The sequence below is a fragment of the Calypte anna genome, chromosome Z, assembly GCF_003957555.1.
Source record: "Calypte anna isolate BGI_N300 chromosome Z, bCalAnn1_v1.p, whole genome shotgun sequence".
NCBI lineage: Eukaryota > Metazoa > Chordata > Aves > Apodiformes > Trochilidae > Calypte > Calypte anna.
Window position 1 is genome coordinate 18,737,904 of NC_044274.1, and position 23,452 is coordinate 18,761,355.

Sequence of the window (23,452 nt, forward strand, 5' to 3'; positions counted from 1 at the left end):
GCTCTCAAATAATGAAAGCAAAGTCTGTGGTTAGAACATATTTTAAATAGCCCAACTGAGCTGCATCTGAATAGCATCTGAAAACTCATCCTTAGCTGCTGACAGTGCACAAGTCTTACATAGGCAAATGGTACTGTGTCTGTTAAAGTCCAAGAAGTTGGGTCCTTGTGCTCATAGTTTTATTTACTAAATAAAATTCATAAGAGAGAGAAAGCTGCCAGGTTTGCTGACACTCAGAACTAAACTGGTATAATGAAGGAACAAATGAACTAACTGTCGTGTTTGATCCAAACAACATTTTTGACAGAAGACATGAAGGCACAGATCTCAGTTGCTGTGCACAATCAGAATCGTTCATTGTGTGGTCTGTTACAGTTATTTAGTACCTCGATATCTATTGATTGACCTACAATTTGCACCTCAAAGTGCTCTTCCTAGTAACATAAAACCTTATCTACCCATTCCCACCGGAGGCACCTGGTACCAGGACATAACATTGTCCAGATGGCAAATTCCTTAAGTTATTTACAGCTCTTTGTTCTTCTTTAGGGTCAGTGAGTGCCACGGAATTCACAACACTCCTCTATCCCATGCAGGCCTGCTCCTCTGCTGTTCTCCTATACATTTTCTATGACTATGTCCATCTGGCTTATTAATCAGTTGATTACATAATTATACAAAACAGTAGAATTAGCATTTATATTTCAATCATTCTAAAATACACTAGGTTGACCTGCATAAAGGAAACAATTCAAAACCCTAAAAAGACAGTTTTCTAATTAAAGTGGCTATAATTACAACTATAAAAACAATAAAGAACTTCCAGTAAATCATTTTATTTAACCTAGATCTCTAGAAATATTTAGAGAGATTCTGTACTATGATGTAATAGATAGACCAATACAGTACCCTGCACTGGTCTCTACTGATCCTGGCCTTTGAATGATTCAAAACAATTTCCATGAGCTGGTATGTGGTTCTCAACAGGGATATTAAGATGATGTAGAATTATTTACAAATATCATAACTAAAAGCAGGACCTAAGAATTTATGCTGTAACTTAACACAAAGTGGATTTCCTCCATGCTTACTAGTTTAATGAAAATAAATATGGTGGGTTTCTCCAGCAGTAGAACATTTCTATTATTTCTAGGATAAGCAAAACAAACTACTAAGATTTCACATGAAGGACCAATGGGGAAATCTGCTTTCTCTTGAAAAAATTTTACCACTTTTTGCCATGTTTCAATTGGAAGGCACACACAAATATTTTGAATTATTGAATGGCGTAAGTACATTTAATCACTTGCTTTTGAGGAAAAGAAGTCACAAAAATGAGCTTAGAGAACCACTAGAAAAAGCCTTGCTGCTGTGCTTGCTCTCCTCACACTCCAGGCACTTCCACAGACAAGCTGTCCCATCAGCTGCGACAGAAAAGAGGCTGCTCTGATCTGAGCTCAGAGCTATATGCAGGACTCTCCCTTTGTGACCTGTTAATCAAAATGCACACAAAGCATGCAAAGATAAATTTGAGTTCTTCATTGATTATGGCAATGACTTTCACCATCCCCAGCAACATGGTTTGTTCCACTTTTAGTATAGCAGTTCAAAGTGCTGCAAAGAATGTGTGGAGCTAGCATTATCTATTGATGATTTTCACATTAAGAAAGAGTTGAAGGCAGTATCTATCTTCTTATCAGAGACCAGGCTTCAACTGCCACGACTGTGCCACACTGAGAAGACATTTCTGTCAAAGGAGAACATTGAACTTGAACTCTTGATTCTTCACTGTATTTATAACATCAGTCCCATCTGTGTTTGGTACTGTGTCTCACTGCCAAGTTTTCCCATCTGGTTGCACATACCTTGTAGACAGACAGTTTGCAGCTAATCCAACCATCATGAGATCATGTCTCCAGATGCTCAGTTATTACTGTTGAGGAGATCTTTTAACACTGATCCCACCAAATAATTTATTGGAATTCTGTATAAAGTTTAGCTGTAGCTGTAGCTGTAGCTGTAGCAAATTTGGGAGCCAGACACTGAATGCCAGGAGCTACCCCAGTCTAGCAGCACAAAAGACATACAAAACTCATTAATCTAGTTATACAAGTATGTTCCTCAGTAGAAGCAACTGAATTTGAATGGAAAGAAGAAAGAGTCTGGTATTAAACCAACACTGTTGAGACCTGTACTTATACCTGCTCTTCTGTAAGATCTAGCATGAAGTAAACCATGAGTTTTCAGGTACATAGGAGCATGAGAAATTAGCAGCCTTTTCACTCTGAGTTACTGGCCATTATCTTGTCTGTTTGGGTGAGTTATTATACAGCTGAACGAGTGACCCAAGGAGGAATGTCTACTTCTGAGACATAGTGTATCTCATCTAAAACAGACAAATGAACCACATCCTGAAAGAAGTGTGGAAGTACGAAGGAAGGCTTGGGTGACCCACTTGAATGAATGCAGGTGACCTATGTGCTCCCATCATCTGCATCTGAGTTCTCCATGAACTCAATGTAGATAGCTCTTCTCTAGTTCAAAATAACATGTCCACCTAAAGTTGGTGAAGAGAATATTGACAAAACCATTAATTAATTCAGCAGAGATTAATTTTCATGCTTTGCTCCTTTTCAAATTATTGAATGGTACATGGTCTTTGTCATTATTTAAGACCATGAGTTTACGATTCAGTGAATTCTTTACACAGTCTCTATACAGTGTCTGTAATGATTTGAATGAAGAGCTAGAGATAGTCTTTGAAGGCATCTGGAACTACCCACACTGCTCATCAAAATCTGATTAATAGTTTAAGAAAAAAGATGTAAACAGGAATAGGGAGAAACCAGGAAAGTTTAAATTATTTCCATGTTTTCTGAAAGGAGAGGGGTAGGGTTTTATTTCACTGTTTCACAATGACATTCAGATACATTTCAAAGCAATTACATAATCTGCTTGTATGTTTTCTTTGATCTACAAAAACTTTTCTAAGGGGAGGGCATTACACAAAGTTAATCTTTTTTATCTAGTAAATTACTCTAAATGTTTTACCACCATTATTTTAAAAATGCACTCAGAGCTATTTCAGGTGTTGTTATTTTCTAAATATGCCTTGTAACATACAACCTCAATTACTAAATACTCAACAGTAATTTGACAGTGCTACATTGTCAGCTGAGGTCTCCAGCATTTCGAAGGACAATTAAATAGAGATTCAGTTCCGATTTATTTGTTCAATTTTTGGGTATAAAACTCATGTTGTTAAGGGTATCTGAGGCTCACTGATAATGATCTCAATATCATCCAGCACAGTATTTTTTCTGAACATATGTTGACACATTGACAATTTCTTTCAGTAAGGCAATAAAAGTCTTCAGAAGCAGGAACACATCTATGTAACAATTATCTGGTTTTTTGTTCATGAAAATTAGTTTCTCTTTCAGACAAATAAACTGAATAGGAAACAGGATGATAATTAACCCTCCAGTCTCACCAAATTACCAGTGTATTTGATTTAGATGGTAAATGTTTTACACCATATGCTATTCTCAAGAGCAAATCTAGGTTTCATTTCAAATAGTATGGCTAAAGACTTACAAAGATTTGAGAAACCTCAGGCTAGAGCTGCTAAGACTAATGATCACATAACTCCAGATCATTTCTCAGAACATCACAGGACCTTAAGAGCTATACATAAATGAGCAGGGGTAAGGAAAGAAAAGCAGCACAAACAAGCAGCATTATACAAGGACAACGTGCAATCAGATCCATATATGGCCCTGATGCCCACTGCCTTCTATCCCTCTTTGTTTTGACTCTCCTCTGTCTTCCTCTTATACACCAGTGTTGAAGCCAAGTCCTTGGTTGCACCCAAGCTGCTGGCCCAGGGACAGCATCCCAGTATATGTGGTATTTAACAAATCAAGAACATAGCAAATGCCTTCAAAAGTAGAAATAGGATATAAAAAATTATTTCCAAATATAACCTGTCAGGATAAAAATCCAGAGCTTCTTTGGCTCTGTCTTGTCAATGAGTGTGAAAGACTAACCATACTTGTTTAAAAGCAGACAGTGTGCAAATAATTTGGTTTTTCTTTTAACTTCAGATGCTTCTATTGGATCACTTCAATTAACAGTGAAACAAGTAAAACTTAATGGACAGGAGTGACAGCTAGCATCAGGAACAAGAAGGCTTAATAGCATGAACAGCTTTGATGTGTAGTGCAGTCCACAGTCCATGGAGCTGCAAGGAAACCCCACTTCCTCTAGCTGACAACACAGTACAAGGAAAACATGCTGCACTGCATTGCTTCATAGCCAAACTTATTAAAATCCAGACAGCTCTAAATAACACACTGATTTCAAATGTAATTAGGAAGCTGCTTCATTCATCATTCTCCCATGATGAGCCGCAAAACTGAAGATCTACATCTAAACTGAGTTACATACTGATGAACCCAGTATATATTGGAGGCAAACTGCCACTAGCATATTCAGCCCACACCTAGTAAGCCATGGAGAGAAGTGGAAATCAACATTCTGCCCCTGGGATAGCCTTAGAAACTATAGGAAAGAATCCTATCATTAAATCCATGGAATTTTACAGATGTAACTTACATTATTTTCTTATTAAGTCAACCTTTACAATCTCATGAATAAGAACTGAGCACATGAGTGTATGTGTAGTCAGAAAATGGATGTGTATGTGACTGCACTTTTATTTCTATTTTATATAAGTGTAAAATATATGCACTTGCAAAAACACACTGATGAGACTGATAGTTAACTGAAAGTTCAGACTCGTAACTGAAATACTTGCCATGTAGTTCTGATGAATTGGTAAGCATGGGATACTTCCATATTTTCATCTGATTTCCAGGAAGGCCTTGTCCAGTTATCAGCTCACTGGTTTTGGGTAACCAGAGCAAGGAACAAATCTATTGCAATTTAAAATTCTACATTAGTTTTCAAAGAGCGTCAGCATGCACTGTTCAGTAGATTTGAAATGTTATCTTCAGTGTTTAAAAAAGCTACTGAGAAACAGTCCCAACAGAATATTTACTTATTTAGAACAGTCATCTCATTCCTCACAATGCTCTCTCTGAAGTATAGCTACCTTTTTATACATAAACATAATAGCTTGTCAGTATAAAACCAAAACCCTCCAAACACTTCCTCATCTAAGCTGTCAAAGCCCCAGAAGAACCAACAGCTATGCTGCTTTACTCCAGCAGAGAATCTGTTCTTCTGTCTCCTAATATTCAAACTTTAGAGATGGATGTTTGCCCTCTGACTCTTAAAACTCCTCTCACCCCATTCTCTCCACATTGAGGGTTTTAGCCAAAACTTATTGCCAATGTGGAAAAGATGACAAGTGTCTGGCTGAGAGACCATCTCCTCTTCAATCCCTTCTGTGTGGAGACAGAAGCGGTGAATTAGGAATAACAAACCATTTCTGAGTCCAATCACACATTGCAGTGCTGAATGTATCACTACTGCACATGGAGAAAATCCTGCTGCTCCTGACCACAGAACCACCTTCAAAGATAGTGGGAGTCTGCCAGATGATCACAGCTATACAAGAAGAGCATAGCCTAAATCTGCAGACATTTCATCATTTCACCTGAGAATCTGTAGCTGTACTTTGGATGATTTTCTCATTATTAATGTCCCAGACATGCAAAATCCCATTGTTCATTCCACCCCCTGTAGCAAGGACTTTGGTCTGCCAAGGACACCAATTCATAGCCTAAACAAAACAAACAAACAAAAGAAACCAACCCATAAACCACAGATGCCAAAACAGACCAGGAGGTTACCTGAAAGAATAGTAGACTTGCTTAAAAGCTTAGTTGGAAAAATTAAATGCAACAAGCACCCAGAATGTATCTTTGCCTCTTCTCCTTCTACACCATGCTTTTCTTCTGTGCACACACACAGCAGTGCAAAATCCCAAAACTTCAAGTGCTGCTTTCTTTGCTATTGCTTCACAGCAGCCTACACTGTCTCACGTATTTTCATAAAACTCTGGTTACTCTGCTTGCCCTTCACAGGCCACAGGTTCACACCTTGGAACTAAGAAGAACCCATCAGAATGCACCCTTACTGCCTAAACTAACATCACAGAAGTGTAAGCAATATGGCTTACGGGGCTTGTTTAGTTTCTTCTGAGATGTTTCCAAGATATGCTGATGCCTAGACTCTACCTGAAGAAATGCTACTACAAACTGAATTTCACCTATTTCAATAACCTCCTCTTTAACAGCAGAGCTTCAGGCCAGCCTCAGATTTTTCTAGAAGGATAAATTGCTTACAAATGCTGGACTACCCTGCTTCTTATTGGTGATACATATCCTCTGTCCCACATAGATTAGAACTTCATAAAGATGAAGAATCCAAGTTGTCTCATTCCCAGTTTCTCACTTCAGATTTTTTGCTAACAGCAATGACAAAAATTAATGACACAAAAATCATTTCAGCATTGGATTTTTAAAAAAAAAAAATTTAAATTGAAATATCTTGTTTGTTAACTTGTAAGTACTGCACCACCCAAGTTCTTGGTGCAAAACAGAGCAGAAAACTGTTGATTTTATTTCTATTTGGCATTATAGTTACAAAGGCCTACTAATCCAGTAAAATTTCCTGATCAAAGCCCTAGTAATCTTACCTGTGGCTTGGAATGAGAAGAACCAATCTTAAAACTAATCATATCACAGCCAGTGGAGAAGAAATTTATAGAAATCAGTGAGATAATCTCCAAAATTCCCTAATTCTCCATATCAACATTGTGATACCATGACAGTAAACACAGAAAAGAAGACAGTACTTCTCCATATACCTTAACTGCTGAAGAATGAGATATGGTTTTCAGTGGCTTTGACTGCAATTTCACACCAAGGTCACTGGGCCATATATTCAATATGCCATCGCTAGACCCACTTGCCAGCAATTGGTTGGTTAGTGACCATTTCAGGCTGCAAATGCTCTGCTTGCTTTGGCAAAGTGTACCAACATGGTGCTGAGCAACCCGAACATCGTGGTGATGAATAGATCCTAGTGTGAACCACTGCAGGTGAGAAAACACAGCATGGGTTTAATGTTAAAGAAGACAAACTGCTCCATCACACTGAAATTTCCTTGGCAATTCCAGAAGCAAACCAGAGCAGAGTAGAATGTGTCTGTAGAACCGTATTTCAGTACAAGGAAATACAAACCAACCACTAAAAGACGTTCTGACCACAGAGCTGTCTGATGACAAAAAGGATCCAAGCAGCTGCTCAGTTCAGGCAAGAGAGAATGAAAACTCATCCTCACGGTTTTAACTTTACTGAATATATATTGCGTTGTGCCACTAATCTGCACCCTGCTCAGCTGCCAAGTCATTTATTATAAACTCTTTCCTGTTCTTCATGAGAAATAGTTTTGCAAGATGATTTTTGCCAAAGCCACATATGACTCCATGCCCAACAAAGAGACAATGTAAAACACAATTGCTCTGGAAAGGGATTCCTAAAAGTAAGAGATTGTTCCTTGAGTCGTCCCTTCCCTTGTCCCCTTTCTCCTCACTTCCAGACTCAAAAGAAAATCTGCACAGCTTGACACTTTTGCATGAATTGTCTGTTAGGAAATGGTTAGGAAATTGGTGCTACAGACAGCAGTATCAGTCTTACCAAATGAAGGACATACCCTACCTGAGAGCACAGCTTAGCTCCTGGAAAAAGGTTTTACAAATCAATTGTAGTGCTAAACTAAAAATATCTTGCAGTGCATTTTCTTTCCCTAGCCTCCTAACGATATTACTGACATTAAATCTATGACGAAACAGAAACACTTCCTGCTACAAAGTCATATTTCACCTATTCTGCTGATACTGAAAATGTTCATTACCATCTTTCTGGGTATCTGAGAAACAGGTGTCTGATATTGCTGCAACAGATTAATTTAAGGTAATAATCACTGGAAGCTTTCCCACACTGGCTCTTAAAAAATCTTCATATTAAAGTTGAGTGATTTGGAAGCTCTAAAAATGCATGCACAAAGTTGACTGATTTCAATAAAAACTGTTCTAGTGTTCTAATATCATGGACTTGCCAGCCTCTTGAATTTTACAAAATCGTGAAAAATTCCAGTCAAGCAGTGCTCCAGTGAATATCAAGAACATCTTTATGAAAAATACCTATGAAGACACTTGGGAATATGTGCATTACATGCAAAGGAATAAATATTTGTCTCCTGAAGATTTATATAGATTTCTCCTACTAAATAATTGGCAAAAAATCTAACCAAGAGACATAGAATTGAATTGCTAATGCTGGCCTTATTAAGGTTTTCAGTAATTCTAGTGCTATGAGTGGGGAGGAACTGGGCTTCTGAGAATCCTGTCTGAAAGGACATTTTTCCACTTGGCACAAAAATAAATAACTTTTTTTTTTTTTTTGACACAGAAGATGGAATCTGTTTAGCTAAAGACAAAGAGAAGTCAATAAAATTCTTGTGACAGATTAGTTTATGGTACTGAAATTCATTTACAGGTTCATGATGATGTGCTGTTGGACTGCTTTTAGCCACAGAAATCAGTATGCAATTCCAAAGCGTCAGCTGTATACAGTGAAGCTACTGTAAGAATGCTGCTCATATTTTAACAACAAATATTAACTCCACATCTTTTTATTATACAGGTATTTTAACTTTGCCAAAATACTAGAATCAAGTGGTTAGTTTCAAACCTACAAAAGAAGTAACCTATCAGCCTAATCTTCAATGACAATTACAGTTGACAGGTTCATGCTGAATTTTATCATCAATTTCTACTTCGAGAGATCTGCAGTTTAACTTTCTGTTGTTTTCACTCCTTGGCCAAGCTGAAATACAAACTGCAACCACTGTTTACTGTAATAAGGTTATGTCACTTGGCATTGGCAGGATACTCTAGGTGCAGTCTTGTAATTTAATCCACCCAGCATACCTACTCCAGCAACAGCATTTTATTTACTGGTTATTCTGCTATCCTTGTACCTCACTCCACACAGCAGATATAGCACAATCGAACACTAGATATCTTGTGAAATCAGAATAACACTATCTTTAGTGTTCCTGTCCAGAGATAAAAGCTTCATTTTCAGTTTAATAATAAAGTCAGTTCACCCTTACTACTATTTCTGGTTTTAAGTAAAACAGAAGACTGTCATAGGATTTTAAAACCACAGAAGTAAACATCATAAACAAGTCTCCCCTGAGCCCCTTCAAATCTAAGTAAAAGATCTGAAACAGTGGGAGGAAAAAAATTATTCACATTATTCCTAAATATAAGCTATTCAGCAGCTATGTAAAATACACCCTTGGCAAAGCAAAGGTTAACCACTTCAATCTTCCTTGGATTGTGGATAAGAATCAGGTGGCCATGTATATCCACAGATATACAGAGGGGTGTGCAACTCTTAACAGCTTTGTTTCTCTGTGCAACTGAAGACAGGTGCAATCTGGATTTCAGTGGAGGGGTAGTCTTAGCTACACACCCTCTGACCAGTACCAAGCAGGCTATGACTTTTGGAGTCCAGACCCACTGAAGAAAACACCATTTCAAGTTCAAGCTTTGTACAAAACCAAAGCCAGAGCCTCCACAGCGAAATTCTGCAAAGTGGTCACAGCTTTCTGGAAGGAGCATAGCAAAAAAGACCAAAAAGGCAAGATAAATCCCCTTGGATTCGACATGACTACTGAGATGGTTTGTAAGCTAAGAGGCTGGATAAATCACCTTTGAGAACAGCCAATGGAAACAGCTAAAATAAACGGGACATTTGTCTCAGTAAAAGCAGGACTCTTTCTGAGACTATACTATACCACTTACCTGCTCAGAATATAACGATTCCAGCTCAGAGCTCCAACTACAGAAAGGTGACCAAACATATTCCTCAACTTTTTTTTGGTTTCAATGTCCCAGAGCTGCCAACCCAAAAAAATGAGAAATTAAAACTTAACAGCAAAAATTAATTTTTAATTATATTTTCATTTGTTTGCAAGTGAGTCACTGCCCAGTTCTGATCTGAAACATGAACAACCTCAAGCTCATTAATTTCATAAGATAAGGAGTATCTCCAAATTTTTGGAACCTGTGTCAATAACGCTGAAGTCAGACAATATTGAAGGGAATGCACATCCCCTTATTTATATGTCAGTAGTTGGAAGTCCATATTTGAAAGCACTGGCCTTAAATACCTTCATATTGCTGACTCACAACTGCAGCAGCCAGGTTCCCACATTACCTAGCTGAAGTCCCACAAAAATCTTTTGATAATAGAAATGTCCCATAATAACAGGCTCAGAGGTATGTGTATAATCAGACTGAAGTAAAATTCTTGTGTGTGAATCCATAAGGAGAGTTTGGCTTGAACTCTCAAGGCATTGATCACTCGAGTGATCTTAGCAAGAGAGATATGAGAAAAAATAGCCAGTGTTGAGTAAATACAGTGAAAGAATTACTCTTACTGGGGAAAAAAAAAATCTGATTGTCTCTGGACAACTGAATCATTAATTCAGTCATCAGCTTTTTTAACTGCTTCAAAGGCTTCACTGCACATAGATAACCCTTGATGTCACAAAGCCATTCAGTAAGGTGTATCATTCAAGATGATACAAGGAAGTACTCTCCAAAAGAGCTCTTCTATAGTTTAGCCATTTTCTTTCGTTTTCTGAAAAAAAAAAAAAAAAATCAGCATTGAACTGATTGAGCTGTCCTGTAGCCACTTAGCTAAAAATGGGAAAAAATGAAAAGAGTAAATTATCTAGTACTTGCACTTCTCCATCACTGGTGCCAATTGCAAGGCAAGTTCCTTCTTTTATCCAAGCCAGGGATGAAATTTATTTGGAACTGGAATTCAAATCAATCCTTTCAATGGCTTGAAGAGTTCCTCCATTCCAGATGTGTGCAGCAGGTCCTACAGCAACAGCAATGAGATTCTCAGGGCTCCAGTCCAGGATGTTTAGATCTAGAAGAAAGCTACAAGAAATTACTGCCAAAAAAAAAATAAATACGTAGGTAATAGAATGAGACGAGGAAAATATGTTTTAGGGACAAAGGCTTTTTTTTTTAATAGCTACGGAAAAACTTTGAGGGATGTTTCTATAAAACCATTACTAGAAAGTATTCCTCCTACATGATGGAGAGTATCTCTAACAAGCTAAGCTTTTTGTAAGACTAATCTCCACAAACTGGTATGTTTTTACAGCAGGATCTGACTTACAGCTTCCCCACATGATTTTTTAATCTATCACCCTGTATTTCGGATTGTCAAATGACTCACTCTAACTGAGGATCCTGCACCAACACCTACCACTCCAGAACCACTCTTGTTTGACAGTAAATTTCACTACTGAGGGAGACATAGGAGAAAGTATGTATCCTACAGGCTGTGCTACATCCTTGGGTTATTAGCATTTACCCCTGCATATGATAGGAAAAGAAAAAAGCCACAAAAATCAAAAACAAAAGAGAAAGGGATCATTAGGGATATGGAGAAGGCTGATGTGCTCAGTAATTTTTGCCTGTCTTCACCAGCAAGCACTCTGGCCACATAGACCAAGTCCCAGAAGGCAAAGGCAGGGACTGGAAGAAATAACATCCATCCCCCTGTAGGAGAAAAGCAGGTTTTAGACCATTAAAGAACTGGAAAGTGCACAAGTCCATGGGACCTGACATGATCCATCTGCAGATCCTGAGGGAGCTGGCAGATTAGTTTGCAAAGCCACTCTCCATCATACTTGAAAAGTCATGGCAGTCTGGTGACATTCCGACTGGCTCAAAAAAGAGGAACATAATCCCCATTTTCAGAAAGGGAAAAAATGGAGACCTGGGAAACTACAAACCAGCCAGTCTTACCTCTGTGACCAGCAAGATCATGAAGCAGATCCTCCTGAAGATTCTGCTAGGGCACACAGAAAATGTGGTAATGGTTGGTGGCAACCAACATGGCTTCACCAAGGGCAAATCATGCCCAACAAATTTGGTGGCCTGTTACAATGTGGTCACAGTGTCAGTGGACAAAGGGAAAGCAACTGACATCATCTACCTGGACCTGTGCAAAGAGTTCAACACTCCCTCGAATGACATCCTGGTTTCTAAGTTGGAATGATGTTAATTCAATTGACAGATCACTCAGTGGGTAAGGAATCGGCTGAATGATCATAGTCTGAATGTTGTGGTGAACAGTGTCCAAATGGAGTCCAGTCATGAGAGATGTTCCTCAAAGGTTGGTACTGGGACCGGTGCTGTTTAACATCTTTGTTGGCAACATGGACAGTGGGATTCAGTGCACCCTCAGGAAGTTTGATGTTGACACCAAGCTGTATGGTGAGGTCAACACTGTGGAGGGAAGGGATGGCATCCAGACAGATCCTCACAGTCTTGAGAGGTGGGCCCATGCCAACCTTAAGAAGTTAAATACAGGCACATGCAAGGTTCTGCAGCTGGGTTGGGGAACTTCCAAGCACAATAACTGAAAAAGGAATGAGAACAGCCTGAGGAGAAGGACTTCAGAGTGTTGGTTCACAAGAAGCTCAACAAGAGCAAGAAATGTGCTCTTCCAGCCCAGAAAGTCAGCCATATCCAGGGCTGCAACAAAAGAAGCGTGGCCAGCATGTTCAGAGAGGTGATTCTGCCCCTCTGTCCTGCTCTCATGAGACCTCATCTGGAATCCAGCACACGGGCTGTAGAGCCCCCAACACAGGAAGGACATGGACCTGCTGAAGCAAATCCAGAGGAGGACTATGAAGATGATCAGGGCACTTGAGTACCTCTGCTATGAAAACAGGCTGAGACAGTTGGGATTGTTCAGCCTGCAGAAAAAACTTCAGGTAGACCTTGTAGTGACCTTCCAGTGCCTGAAGAAGGCCTACAAGAAAGCTAAGGAAGGACTTTGTGTAAGGGCATGCAGCATTAGAACAAGGAATAATGGATTTAAACTGGAAGAGGGTAGATTTAAACTAGATATTAGGAAAAACATATTTCCTGTGAGGGTGGTGAGACAGTGGAACAGGCTGCCCAGAGAAGGTGTTGATGCCCCATCCCTGGAAGTGTTCAAGGCCAGGCCAGATGAGTCTGGAGCAATCTGGTCTAGAGGGAGGTATACCTGTCCATGCAGGGCACTAAAACTAGATGATCTTTAGGGTCCCTTCCTATCCAAACCATTCTGTGATTCTGTGAAATTCTGCTCCTCACCTCCAGAACTTGCTCAGCAAGTATATGATGGAAATTATGATTCCACTGTCTGATGTTGTGTGTATTGCATCTGCAGACCCTTGCAAAGCCAAGTTATGCAGCAAATAGCCTCAGAACAGTACACTGTGTCAGGTAGGTCAGAAGTTGATAAAAATAAACGTTGTCATTGAGTACCAACAGAGGACTTTCTCCCATGTCAAGGGAAATCCTCAGCTGTCCATTCAGGGCACCTTAAAAGTTATTCTGCCTGTCCCCTGAAGCACAGAAGATTGTTTCCATAAGTAAAGGTCTGACATATTTTCATAACTAAAATCACTCTGAAGAACAGATGAATCCATCAGTCAGCTGTTTAACTACAGTCCTGTTTGTTGCAGCTAGAAATAAGTATTATGAAATCACTTCCAAAGATTTGTTAGTGCAGTTAGTCTTGGAATACACCTTATGCATAATCAGTGAAAATCATACAAACAAACCTTTGTCCTGTTTGTATAGGTAAATTAACACTTGCAAGGATATATAAAAATAAACTCCACAGAGATTATTATAAGCACTTGCACATACAGAGCTGTTCATTAATTCTCACGAAGAATTAAAATATGTGATTGCTGCTGTAGACCAGAGATCCACATCAGTTCATGTGTAACTTGTGCATGTGTAATTCTTGCCTCTGCATCACCAAAGACATAAATGTGATTTTAGTTCAGAAGGTATCTACCACCCAAACCATAAACAATGTCACTGGTGTCTTCAAAAATCAGAGATTTAAAAGTCTGCTCAACAAAGCTGCTGCCCTGTTGACTGTCTGGTAGATATTCAAGACTGAAGGCTGAAGCATTTAACTTAATTAAGCTGAGGCAAGTATATTGGTATGATCTGAAAGTTGTATAACTGAAGTAAACTGCATGAGAGTTAGCTAGCAGTGATTCTAGTCTTCTCTCCATCCTGGGACATGTAGTTTTCAAAGATGCAAATATCCTGCAGATTTTCTATGTTATGTGAAGCAGATACACATTCACCACCTTTCTTGAAACCTAAATTAGAATTTCCAGTCTCCACAAAAAACACTACATGGGAGGAATCAACTTACAGTAATCGTCGCACAAGCCACTAATATGAAGCTTCAGTTCAGGTTACAATGGTGTAGAAGGTTTTGAGATGGCAACAGCTCTGAACTCATTCTGGGTGCCCTCACAGCATCCTATATTTGAAGATTCATCACGTACAAATCAGTAACACAAAACACCACCAGTTTTTCTCAGGTCTTTCTGATTTCTCACTGAAGTTGTGCCTCCATGGTCCAGAGGAAGCCCAAAGGGTCTAACTTATCCTGGGTAGGCTCAAAATAGTAGGTACATCAAATTAGGTGAAAGCCACCTTTTACCACCTCTCTTAAACATCCATGTATTTAGTCACCTAGAACAGAGAATAGGCTCCACAATATTTTGTTTCAATTGTACCACAGCTCATTACAGAGCGTGTATTTTTTTGTCCTCTTTAGTTTTCTGTCAGAAGTTTGTAGCAGAATGATGTTTCATGTGTTCTCCCACTTCAAAACCCACTCACAGAGCAATTAGCTTTTTGGCTTTCTCATGTTAATTTTCCACCAAAAGGTCTCCCCATCACTATCTAACCAAAGGACAAGGTTTTTAAAGCACATAGGCTTTGATGACAGCACATGAAGCTTGTGACTACGTCTTGAGAAACAAAAGCAAATATGAGTAAGCAGAAGAGTCATCCTTTGTGGTCACTGTCTTAGGCTGTAAAAACTCCTAAACATCCCAGAAAATAAAGTCATATCATTAGCACTATGAATCATGTAATGTTATACTTTCATGCATAGCTAACTACCTTGCTGTAATGTGCAAAGCAGAAAGCTGCAGACTGACATTTCTGCACTTTTCTGTTTCAACTTCCTTTTTTAATTACTCTCTAGAGAGGAGCATTTATAGAAACTATCACAAGTTTCAGGGGCAGAACACATTACTTATCTCTCCAACTAACCCTCTCTGTTCAAAAGCATTCAACAGTGACAAAGTTTTTCTAGTCTGTAACTTAAATACACACAATACAAACATCCTATAGGAAAGTTCAATGACAAACTGTGCAGAACATATTTCACACAGTCATTCCCTACTCTGTCCTAAATCTTGTCCCTTAATCCAAAAGTAATTTCTGCCAGACAATAAATGTTTGCCCTCTCATGTCATACCTTCTCTCTCTCCAAATGAAGACTGAACATAAGCAAGAGAAGACCATAGTTATCTTCTACTTCTAAAATTTTCTGGAGTTAAACAAGCGAGGATTGAAGGAATTACATTCGCTGTGAGATATGTAATTCTGCATTTTAAGTCTACAAGAGTCTAATACCAGTGAAAATGTCTTTGTATAGAAATTATTAGATAGAGAAAAATCAGTATTTCTAGCACATTTCTGAATCCAGCCAAGTAAGATAATTCAAGAAAACTAAGCTATTTAATTGTAACACTTGGATGAATGGCAACACTTCTGAAAACACTTCTCTTCTTTAACATTGGTGGCTCGTGTTGAACAGTGATATAAAGGATGAAATCACCTCTGTAACTCATCCAGGTATCTCTTCTCTCATAATTAATTTGTCTTCCCAAATTCATACCGATCACAATTTCAGGTCTATTAACATGCTTCACATACACATGACTGTGCATAATAAGCCTTTTAATTAGTGGGAAATAAGCTTCATTATACCATTTTGTGATATTTTGACTGGATACTAGCAGGTAACACTTAATTTTGATAGGATATTGGTTTTCACATGCCTGTGTCATATCTCAAAATGAGAGTCAGGAAATGGTAAGCTGTCAGTACTGTCACACCAGACCACTTGATCAACAAGTAGGTGGGTGGAATGAAACCCAGTATTTCTAATACCTGTATTCATTTGTCATCAAGAATAAAACCACTGTGATTAATCCCTACATTGTTGGTACTGACTGCTCTTGCATGGGGAAGAGGAACAAAAGAATATATAAATACAGCACATAGATCCTAAAATCTTCTACAGGAGCTCAACTCCAGATTCAAAAAGAAGCTGTTTCTCACTGTCTTTACATGAGCAGTAATCAGGCCATGACTGGCAAGAACCTGTCATACACAGGAACAGCCAAAGCAAATCATCTCTCCAAGACAGAACACAACAAAACATTAGTTTGATATTTAATGAATTGCCTCATACTCTAGTAACTCCGGGAATGTCTGTATCATTTCACAGGTTGGGTCCTTGAATTTCACCTCTTTTCCAGTTGCCTGATCATTCACACTTCCTTATGCTCATTCATTTAGTATTACCTTTTGGAACAAATTAACAAACTCCCCCATAGAAGAAACCAGAGGCAGAGTTAGAGGCAAGTTGCTCTAGCTACATTTCCAGCTACAAGAAGGAGAAACAAGACCCCATCACCTCTGCACATCTTGCCCTCTCATGTACCCAACAGTCCACATGATACATATTCTTAGCCCATTCTGCAGCATAAACCCACATTATCTGTTAGATTCTGAAAGGTAAAAGCTGAAAGGAAATTCATGTTTTAGGGTAACCAATGCATCAGATGGGCTTCAAAGGAGATTCAGTTAAAATACTAGTGATTAATCACACTGTAAGAGGTGGATTACTGTCTCTTTCACAGGCAGTGATAATTCTAGAAGTAGCTTCAAGCAGTGAAGATCTCAGCCACTTTGTATTATTCTGTGACAGTTGCTAAAAGATACAGAAACACTTGCTTTTCCATTATAGATGCAACCTGCTGTATCCTACTGTTCAGTGTATATAAGAGTACTTGCTACATTAGAACACACCTTTCCAGATGCAATTGGTATTTTCACATATCTTCACGTCACCCCTTTCTGCACTACTGTATCCAACCTCCTGGACCACTTGAAGCTGAGAAGGATAATTCTGCTAATACAGTGAAGTGAAAACATGACTGAATCAACAAGTCTGTCAAATAAAGTTATTTAAGCATCAAGGATAACACAATACTCATCAAAAGGCTCAACACTCAGAACACAAATCTTCAAAACAGCTTGTTTCTTAGATGGGAGATTAGTAACAAGCACAGAATACCAGGGTCCAGCTCATGTATTGTAAGAGCTACCATCCTTCCTTCCATAAATTACCACAGAATCATCTGGGTTGGAAAGGACCTCTGAGATCATCAAGTCCAATCCTTGATCCACTCCCCCTGTGGTTCCCAGACCATGGCACTGAGTCCCACAACAGTCTCTTCTTAAAAACCTCCAGGGAAAGAGAATCCACCACCTCCCTGGGCAGCCCATTCCAATGTCTGATCACCCTCTCTGTAAAGAATTTTTTCCTAATATCTCACCTAAACCTCCCCTGACAGAGCTTAAGTCCATGCCCTCTTGTCTTACTGGAAGCTACTTGGGAGAAGAGACCAACCCCCCTGGCTACACCCTCCTTCCAGGGAGTTGTAGAGAATGATGAGGTCTCCCCTGAGCCTCCTCCAGCAACCCCAGCTCCCTCAGAGCTAATGAAGATGTTTGATTACAGCATGAAACCTACTGAATATCAGTCCTGTCTCAAATCAGGGTCCCAGAGCCTGGACTCCATAATTCCATTCCTTAAACCAGTATTACAATATGAAAATGAAAATACATAGAAAGTGTCTCACATGGCTTTGTGGATTTTTTTAAATTATATCACCATTTCCTTTAGTGTCAAAGAAAGAGATGATACAGCAGACAAAGATAAGAAAAGGGAGATCAGTGTTGTCATTGTAACTTTTTCTTTTTTTTAAATAAAAGTAGATTAGGCCTTTAGCCAAGATTCAGGCAAAGGTTCATATCTGCCTGCACAGGATATTAATCTCCTCATCAGTCCCTTGTAATATGCACTTCTACACAACGTTCACTGAGTAGAATACTCTGATGCCATTCATCTGTTTGGTGGAAAGGTAGTTGATGTTTTAACCAGCCACTCAAGGTTAGTATGCTCTTCCTTCCTCCAGTGTGTATGAAATCTATGCTTCCAATTTGGTATTACTCTGGGAAAAAATTGTTCCTCCTTTATATAATCCAGCTGTTCTACAGCAAGCCTTCAGCTTTGAGAGGCACTCTCTGTATGACTGACGGACAACTTGGCAGAAAGCTAATGAGACTTCTTGGATCTGTGTCCTTCTAACATAAGTGCAGACATTTCTGCGGAAAGCCAGTTGTGTATACAAGGAAGAAATCTTCTGGCCCACAAAGAGACCACACACATTTACTGGATGAGGGATGATCTCACACTGTGAGAAGACTTTTTTTTCAATGCATCCCATCCATTAATGCTACTAGGCAGCATAAATTAAAGAGTGATTAATTACTATATATAGGAAGAATGGTTTTAGCCAAGACTGAACTCCAAATGGTTTTAGTAAAAACTTGGGTTTTGGTCATCACACAATGTTATCTCAAGGACTTCCACATCATACTTTTAGAGACGTTATTGTGGTTCTTGACATAGAGCTCTGAACCTCTTAGTTCTAACTCAATTCCTGATTGCAATTACAGTGTAATTCTAGGTAACTTATTTCATTGTAGAGATGAAAGACTGACACCTGGAAGACTGACAGATTGTTCATACTGGGACAAGTACTATTTAATATCTTCATCAATGACATAGGCAGAGGGACTGAGTGTACCATCAGCAAATTTACAGATAACACCAAGATCAGTGGTGCAGTTGACATAGCTGAGGAAGGGAATACCATTCAGAGCAACCTGAACAAAGATGAGAAGAGGGAACATCTAAACCTCATGATGTTCAACAAGGCCAAGTTGCCTTGGACCTGCATCAGGGGACTGAATGGTCTGAGAAAGACCCTGCAAGGAAGTACCTGGGCATAATGACCTGGGGGTGCTGGTAGACAAAAAGCTGGCCATGAGTCAGCAATGTGTACCTGCAGCCCAGTAAGCCAATTTTATCCTGGGCTCCATCAAAAGGAGCATGGCCAAGAGGCTGAGGGAGGTGATTCTGCTCCTCTGCTCTCATGAGTACTTGGAGGACAGTGTCCAGCTCTGGAGTCCTCAGTACAAGACATGAATCTGTTGAAGCAGGCTGAAAGGAGAGCCACAGAAGTGATCAGAGGGCTGGAACATCTCTCATGTGAAGAAAGGCTGAGAGAATTGAGGTTGTTCAGCCTAGAGAAGGCTGTGAGGAGATATTATTACAACCTTTTAATGTTCAAATGGATCTTTTAAGAAAGTTCGGGTCAGACTTCTTAATAGGGCTTGTTGCGATAGGACAAGGGGTAACAGCTTTAAACTAAATGAGGGGAGATTCCAACTACAAATGAGAAAGAAATTTTTTACAATGAAGATGGTGAAACACTGCAACCTGTAGCCAAGAGAGGTGGTAGATGCCCCAATGCTGGAAAGACAGGGCTCTAAACAACCTGATTTAGTTGAGGATATGCAGTGGGATTGCACAGATGACCTTTAAAGGTCCCTTATAACCTAACACCTTTTATGAATCTATGACTAAGAGGGAAGAAAATTACCTGTACTTGTCTTTTAGAAGACACAACCTTTTAGGGAAGGAAAAATGTTTTACATACATTGCTTCACAGAAAGCTTTTATCATCTTACAAGAAACGTTTTATCAAATTTCTCTGTGGAGTAGCTTCAACTAAGATTACTAAACCCATTAAGATATGTGTTCTAAAATTCAAACACTCTCCAATCATACCATGTGAAGAGGTGGGAAGGAAAGCAGCACAATTGTTGAAAGTAGGATTTCCAAACTATTTTGATAATTTAAAAAGGAAAGTGATTGGCCAAAGGACCAGTTTCTCAGAATTACATAAAAGCATAATCTTTTTCCAACAAACAAAGGCTTTCAAAAGTACATTTTATTACAAGGTATGAACCAACAAGCCTGTTAACCCACCTATCCCTACACTTAGTTCTTTTCTTAGGAGTAGAGCTTGATACTCTCAGAGAATCTTCTCAGTAATATTAATTAAGGATTATAAACCCCTGTAAGCAAGGAAACTGAGTATGCATCTCTGAGGCATCCTTACACAACAGCTATGGTTGAAAAGGTAGAACCATCTGAAAACAGGTACCAGCATCTTCAGTACTGACCTTGCAATTAGGGCAACCACAAAATGGAGTGCACAAGAAAAAGCAGGGGCACTGACTAAACATTTGCCACTTATATGAAGTCACAAGATAGTTCTAAAATAGAGAAGTCTTTTTGAGTGTAATGTTATGATAATAACTTTTACTAAGACAGACAAGTATCACCATACTTTACAGGAGAAAATAATTTTCAAGAAGTTAATTAAAAGAAATAGATGGGTGGCTAGAGCATAGGTTTTTCTAAGATGACCAAAAACAATGGGTAAAGCCCAAGAAGAAAAAAAAAATGTACATCAGTGTTCACTAGGAAAAATAAAGGGATGAAGTGTACAGCAATAGAAAACAACTCCTAAATGGGAAGTTATCCAAAGCCTTTGCTTCATATGTCAGGCAGATACTAAGTGTTCTTTCATCCTTGGCCAAGAATCTGACCTTTTACTGTCATGACAAAATTTTATGCTCAGAAAGCTGCTTTTTGGCAAATTTTTCATAGCACCTCCTCCTGTCCATGTGACAAAATGAACGGCTATATCCTGCACAATTGAAGAAATTATCTTCTTCACACATAGTGGTTATTAAAGCAAGTGGAAAACTGAGTCATTCATGTTTTTCATGCATATTTCTTACAATATACTTTTTCCCTCAGAGGTATCTTGAGGGCTTCGTTATCTTGGTTTCAATTTTAGTTTCCAGGACAATAGCCTAGAGGAAGCAGAGAGAAGCTAAATGAAACAAATGATTAAGCAATTGCTCCTGACATTTCTCTAGCAGACGTTTCCTCTTGTTACTGTTTTTCATGTCCATAAGAGAGTATTCACATAATAGATTACAGACCAAAGATAAAGTGAAAAAACACATCAGGAAAGCAATTACTGTACCTGTTCATTTGAAAGTTGCATAACTCACCCGTTTCTTTTCCATTTTAGCTCTCCCGTTATTCCTTCCTTCCAAACCTGCTACAGCATTAGTGCAGGGTAGAGTCAAGACAGTTTTCATGATGGGGAGTTTCTTAGGCACCAGAGGTGTCACTGGAAAAACAATTTTAATGGAAACAATACCTTTAAAAGCCATACATGGAGGGATTTGTCCAGTACTTTTCAGAGTAGCACTGTGTAGTAATAGTACAATAAAAGTAGATGTGACACACTAAGTAAAAGAACACAAACATTGACATTTGAACGAGTCACTCTCTTTTCCTTTTGTCAGTGAAGGGAAAGAGATATTTCTACAGCACAATTCATCTTACCCTAAAATAAATGTCAAAAAAAGGTCAGATTGATAATTCCTTTAAAGAGAAGTACATATTTACTGCTGCTGCTCATATCTAGCCTTAGACTTATTAACTGGTTACCCAGCACCCTACTCCATAGGAAACCAATACCTGTTATTTCCCAAAACCATACAGGCTTTCACCACCGCTAGTAGCAAAAGTATACAGGACTTTCTGCTCTAGAAACTGAAATACTGAAAACTTCACCAGGTTTCATAACCTGAGTTTTCTAGAGCTGAGCACTTGTTATTATTTGAACAGCTCTGGTATTCTGCTTAGCAGAAGACAGAACTGCACTTTCTGACCAACAGCCATGGTACCATAAGAACACATGTTGAACATTAAATGGCATCTTTTATTTACTCTCTAAAGATTTTTAAATTATTAATCAACAAGCCTTGTTTAGATCCCTATGCATTCCAGGAAGCTCTTCCGGTACCTACATCATTCAAACCCTTCTCCACTTTCCCCTTAGCACTGCTGGTAGTAGGAGTCAGTAAATTCAAAGGCTCATTTAACCACTTCTCAGCTCCCTCTGTTGTTTATTGAAAGAAACAGCCTTCCTTAGAGACGGTTCTTCTCCAGACCAAGTCAGAGTACTGAAAGTTTGATCTGTGTTCTGAATGGCCCTCAGAATAGTGTTATTGTCCCTTGGCTGCTCCTCCTTTTTCAACAGCAGGAGCCTTACATGCTGGAGGAGAGACAGTGACACCAGGCAAGCTTCTCCTTCCATAAGCATACACACAACACAACACAGAGGCAAGCAGACCAGTCCAAGCTCTGCAGTTGCAGCCAGGTCTGCAGCAGTGGTGTGCAAGGCAAAGGAGAAGCAGAAGGAAGGGAAGAATAGAAGCCTGTATGAATTCTGCTCTCCTGGCAGTTGTTAGCTATTCCATATCCAAAGGTGCAGCAACAGACCCTGTGCATTGTTACAGCCCACTGCAATTTAATCCCAGTCCAATACAGCCCTCATCACAGAGGAAAAAAAGAGTGGTCCACAACAGGCATTGCTTGGCTGGGGCTGAGACTTCCTTTTCTCTCTTCCACCCCCTCTTGATGCCAGCTGTCTGTACAAACCACTGCCCTATGCTGACTGCACACCGGTATCAGGAATGTCATGCCCACCTCTCCTCTCAAACAGCAGTATTCTCCTGTGGACAGAACACGGGCCCCAGGCTTGCTCTGCCTGCAAAGGTCCATCTGCACGCACCCACCGAGGCTGCAGCACTCCAACATTGCCAGAGCTCCTGACACTGGGAGACAGAGGAACACGAACCCACACCCTCCACTGATCCCCTGCTCTGGGTTATTTCAGAAGGCCCTACATGAGGCCATCTGCTATCTGGATGTGTTGCTTTGCACACCGTCTAACCTGGAGCCTCCCTCCCAGAGGCACTGAGACAGGTTGGACAGATGGCCCTGCAGGGCTCCACCATGCTACCTCCTGCGTGCAGCGGCTGCCATCTTGTGACGATAGGACTGCTCACCACCCCAGCCCTGGCTGACACTTTCCTCCTAATGATACTCTTAAACCTGGAGTACGTGGTCTTTCCTGTGCCTATAGCCTGCACGAGGGAAAGGAGACAAAGCACCACAATTAGACATGAATTCATATCATTCTATCTCTTCATGCCGTTTCAAGTTTTCCTGCCAGGCTGCACGGGCTCAGGGCACCTTAGAGTAAAAGGCCTTGGAAATGGATGCTGGGCTCTAGCAGGCTCCAGCCTGCAGTCACCTGGGGGGAGAAGTGAGAGGCAGGACAGACAGTGTAAACTGGGTGGCTTCTGAGGTACTGCCCCACTTCCCCCTCCACAGCTGGTCCCAAACTCCTCCTGCATCTGTCCTGGCAT

At 39.7% G+C, this 23,452-nt stretch overlaps 1 protein-coding gene across 1 annotated transcript; it reads right to left on the reverse strand.

Annotated features, from left to right (window-relative positions):
* Positions 1-1,326: 1,326 nt before the first annotated feature.
* Positions 1,327-23,452, reverse strand: CDC20B (cell division cycle 20B). The gene is given in 12 exon segments (XM_008500175.1): positions 1,327-1,490; positions 4,820-4,937; positions 5,624-5,749; positions 6,839-7,053; positions 7,857-7,870; positions 9,848-9,942; positions 10,789-10,985; positions 14,301-14,411; positions 17,045-17,144; positions 21,239-21,390; positions 22,975-23,167; positions 23,396-23,452. Coding segments are annotated over 12 exon segments (1,542 nt in total).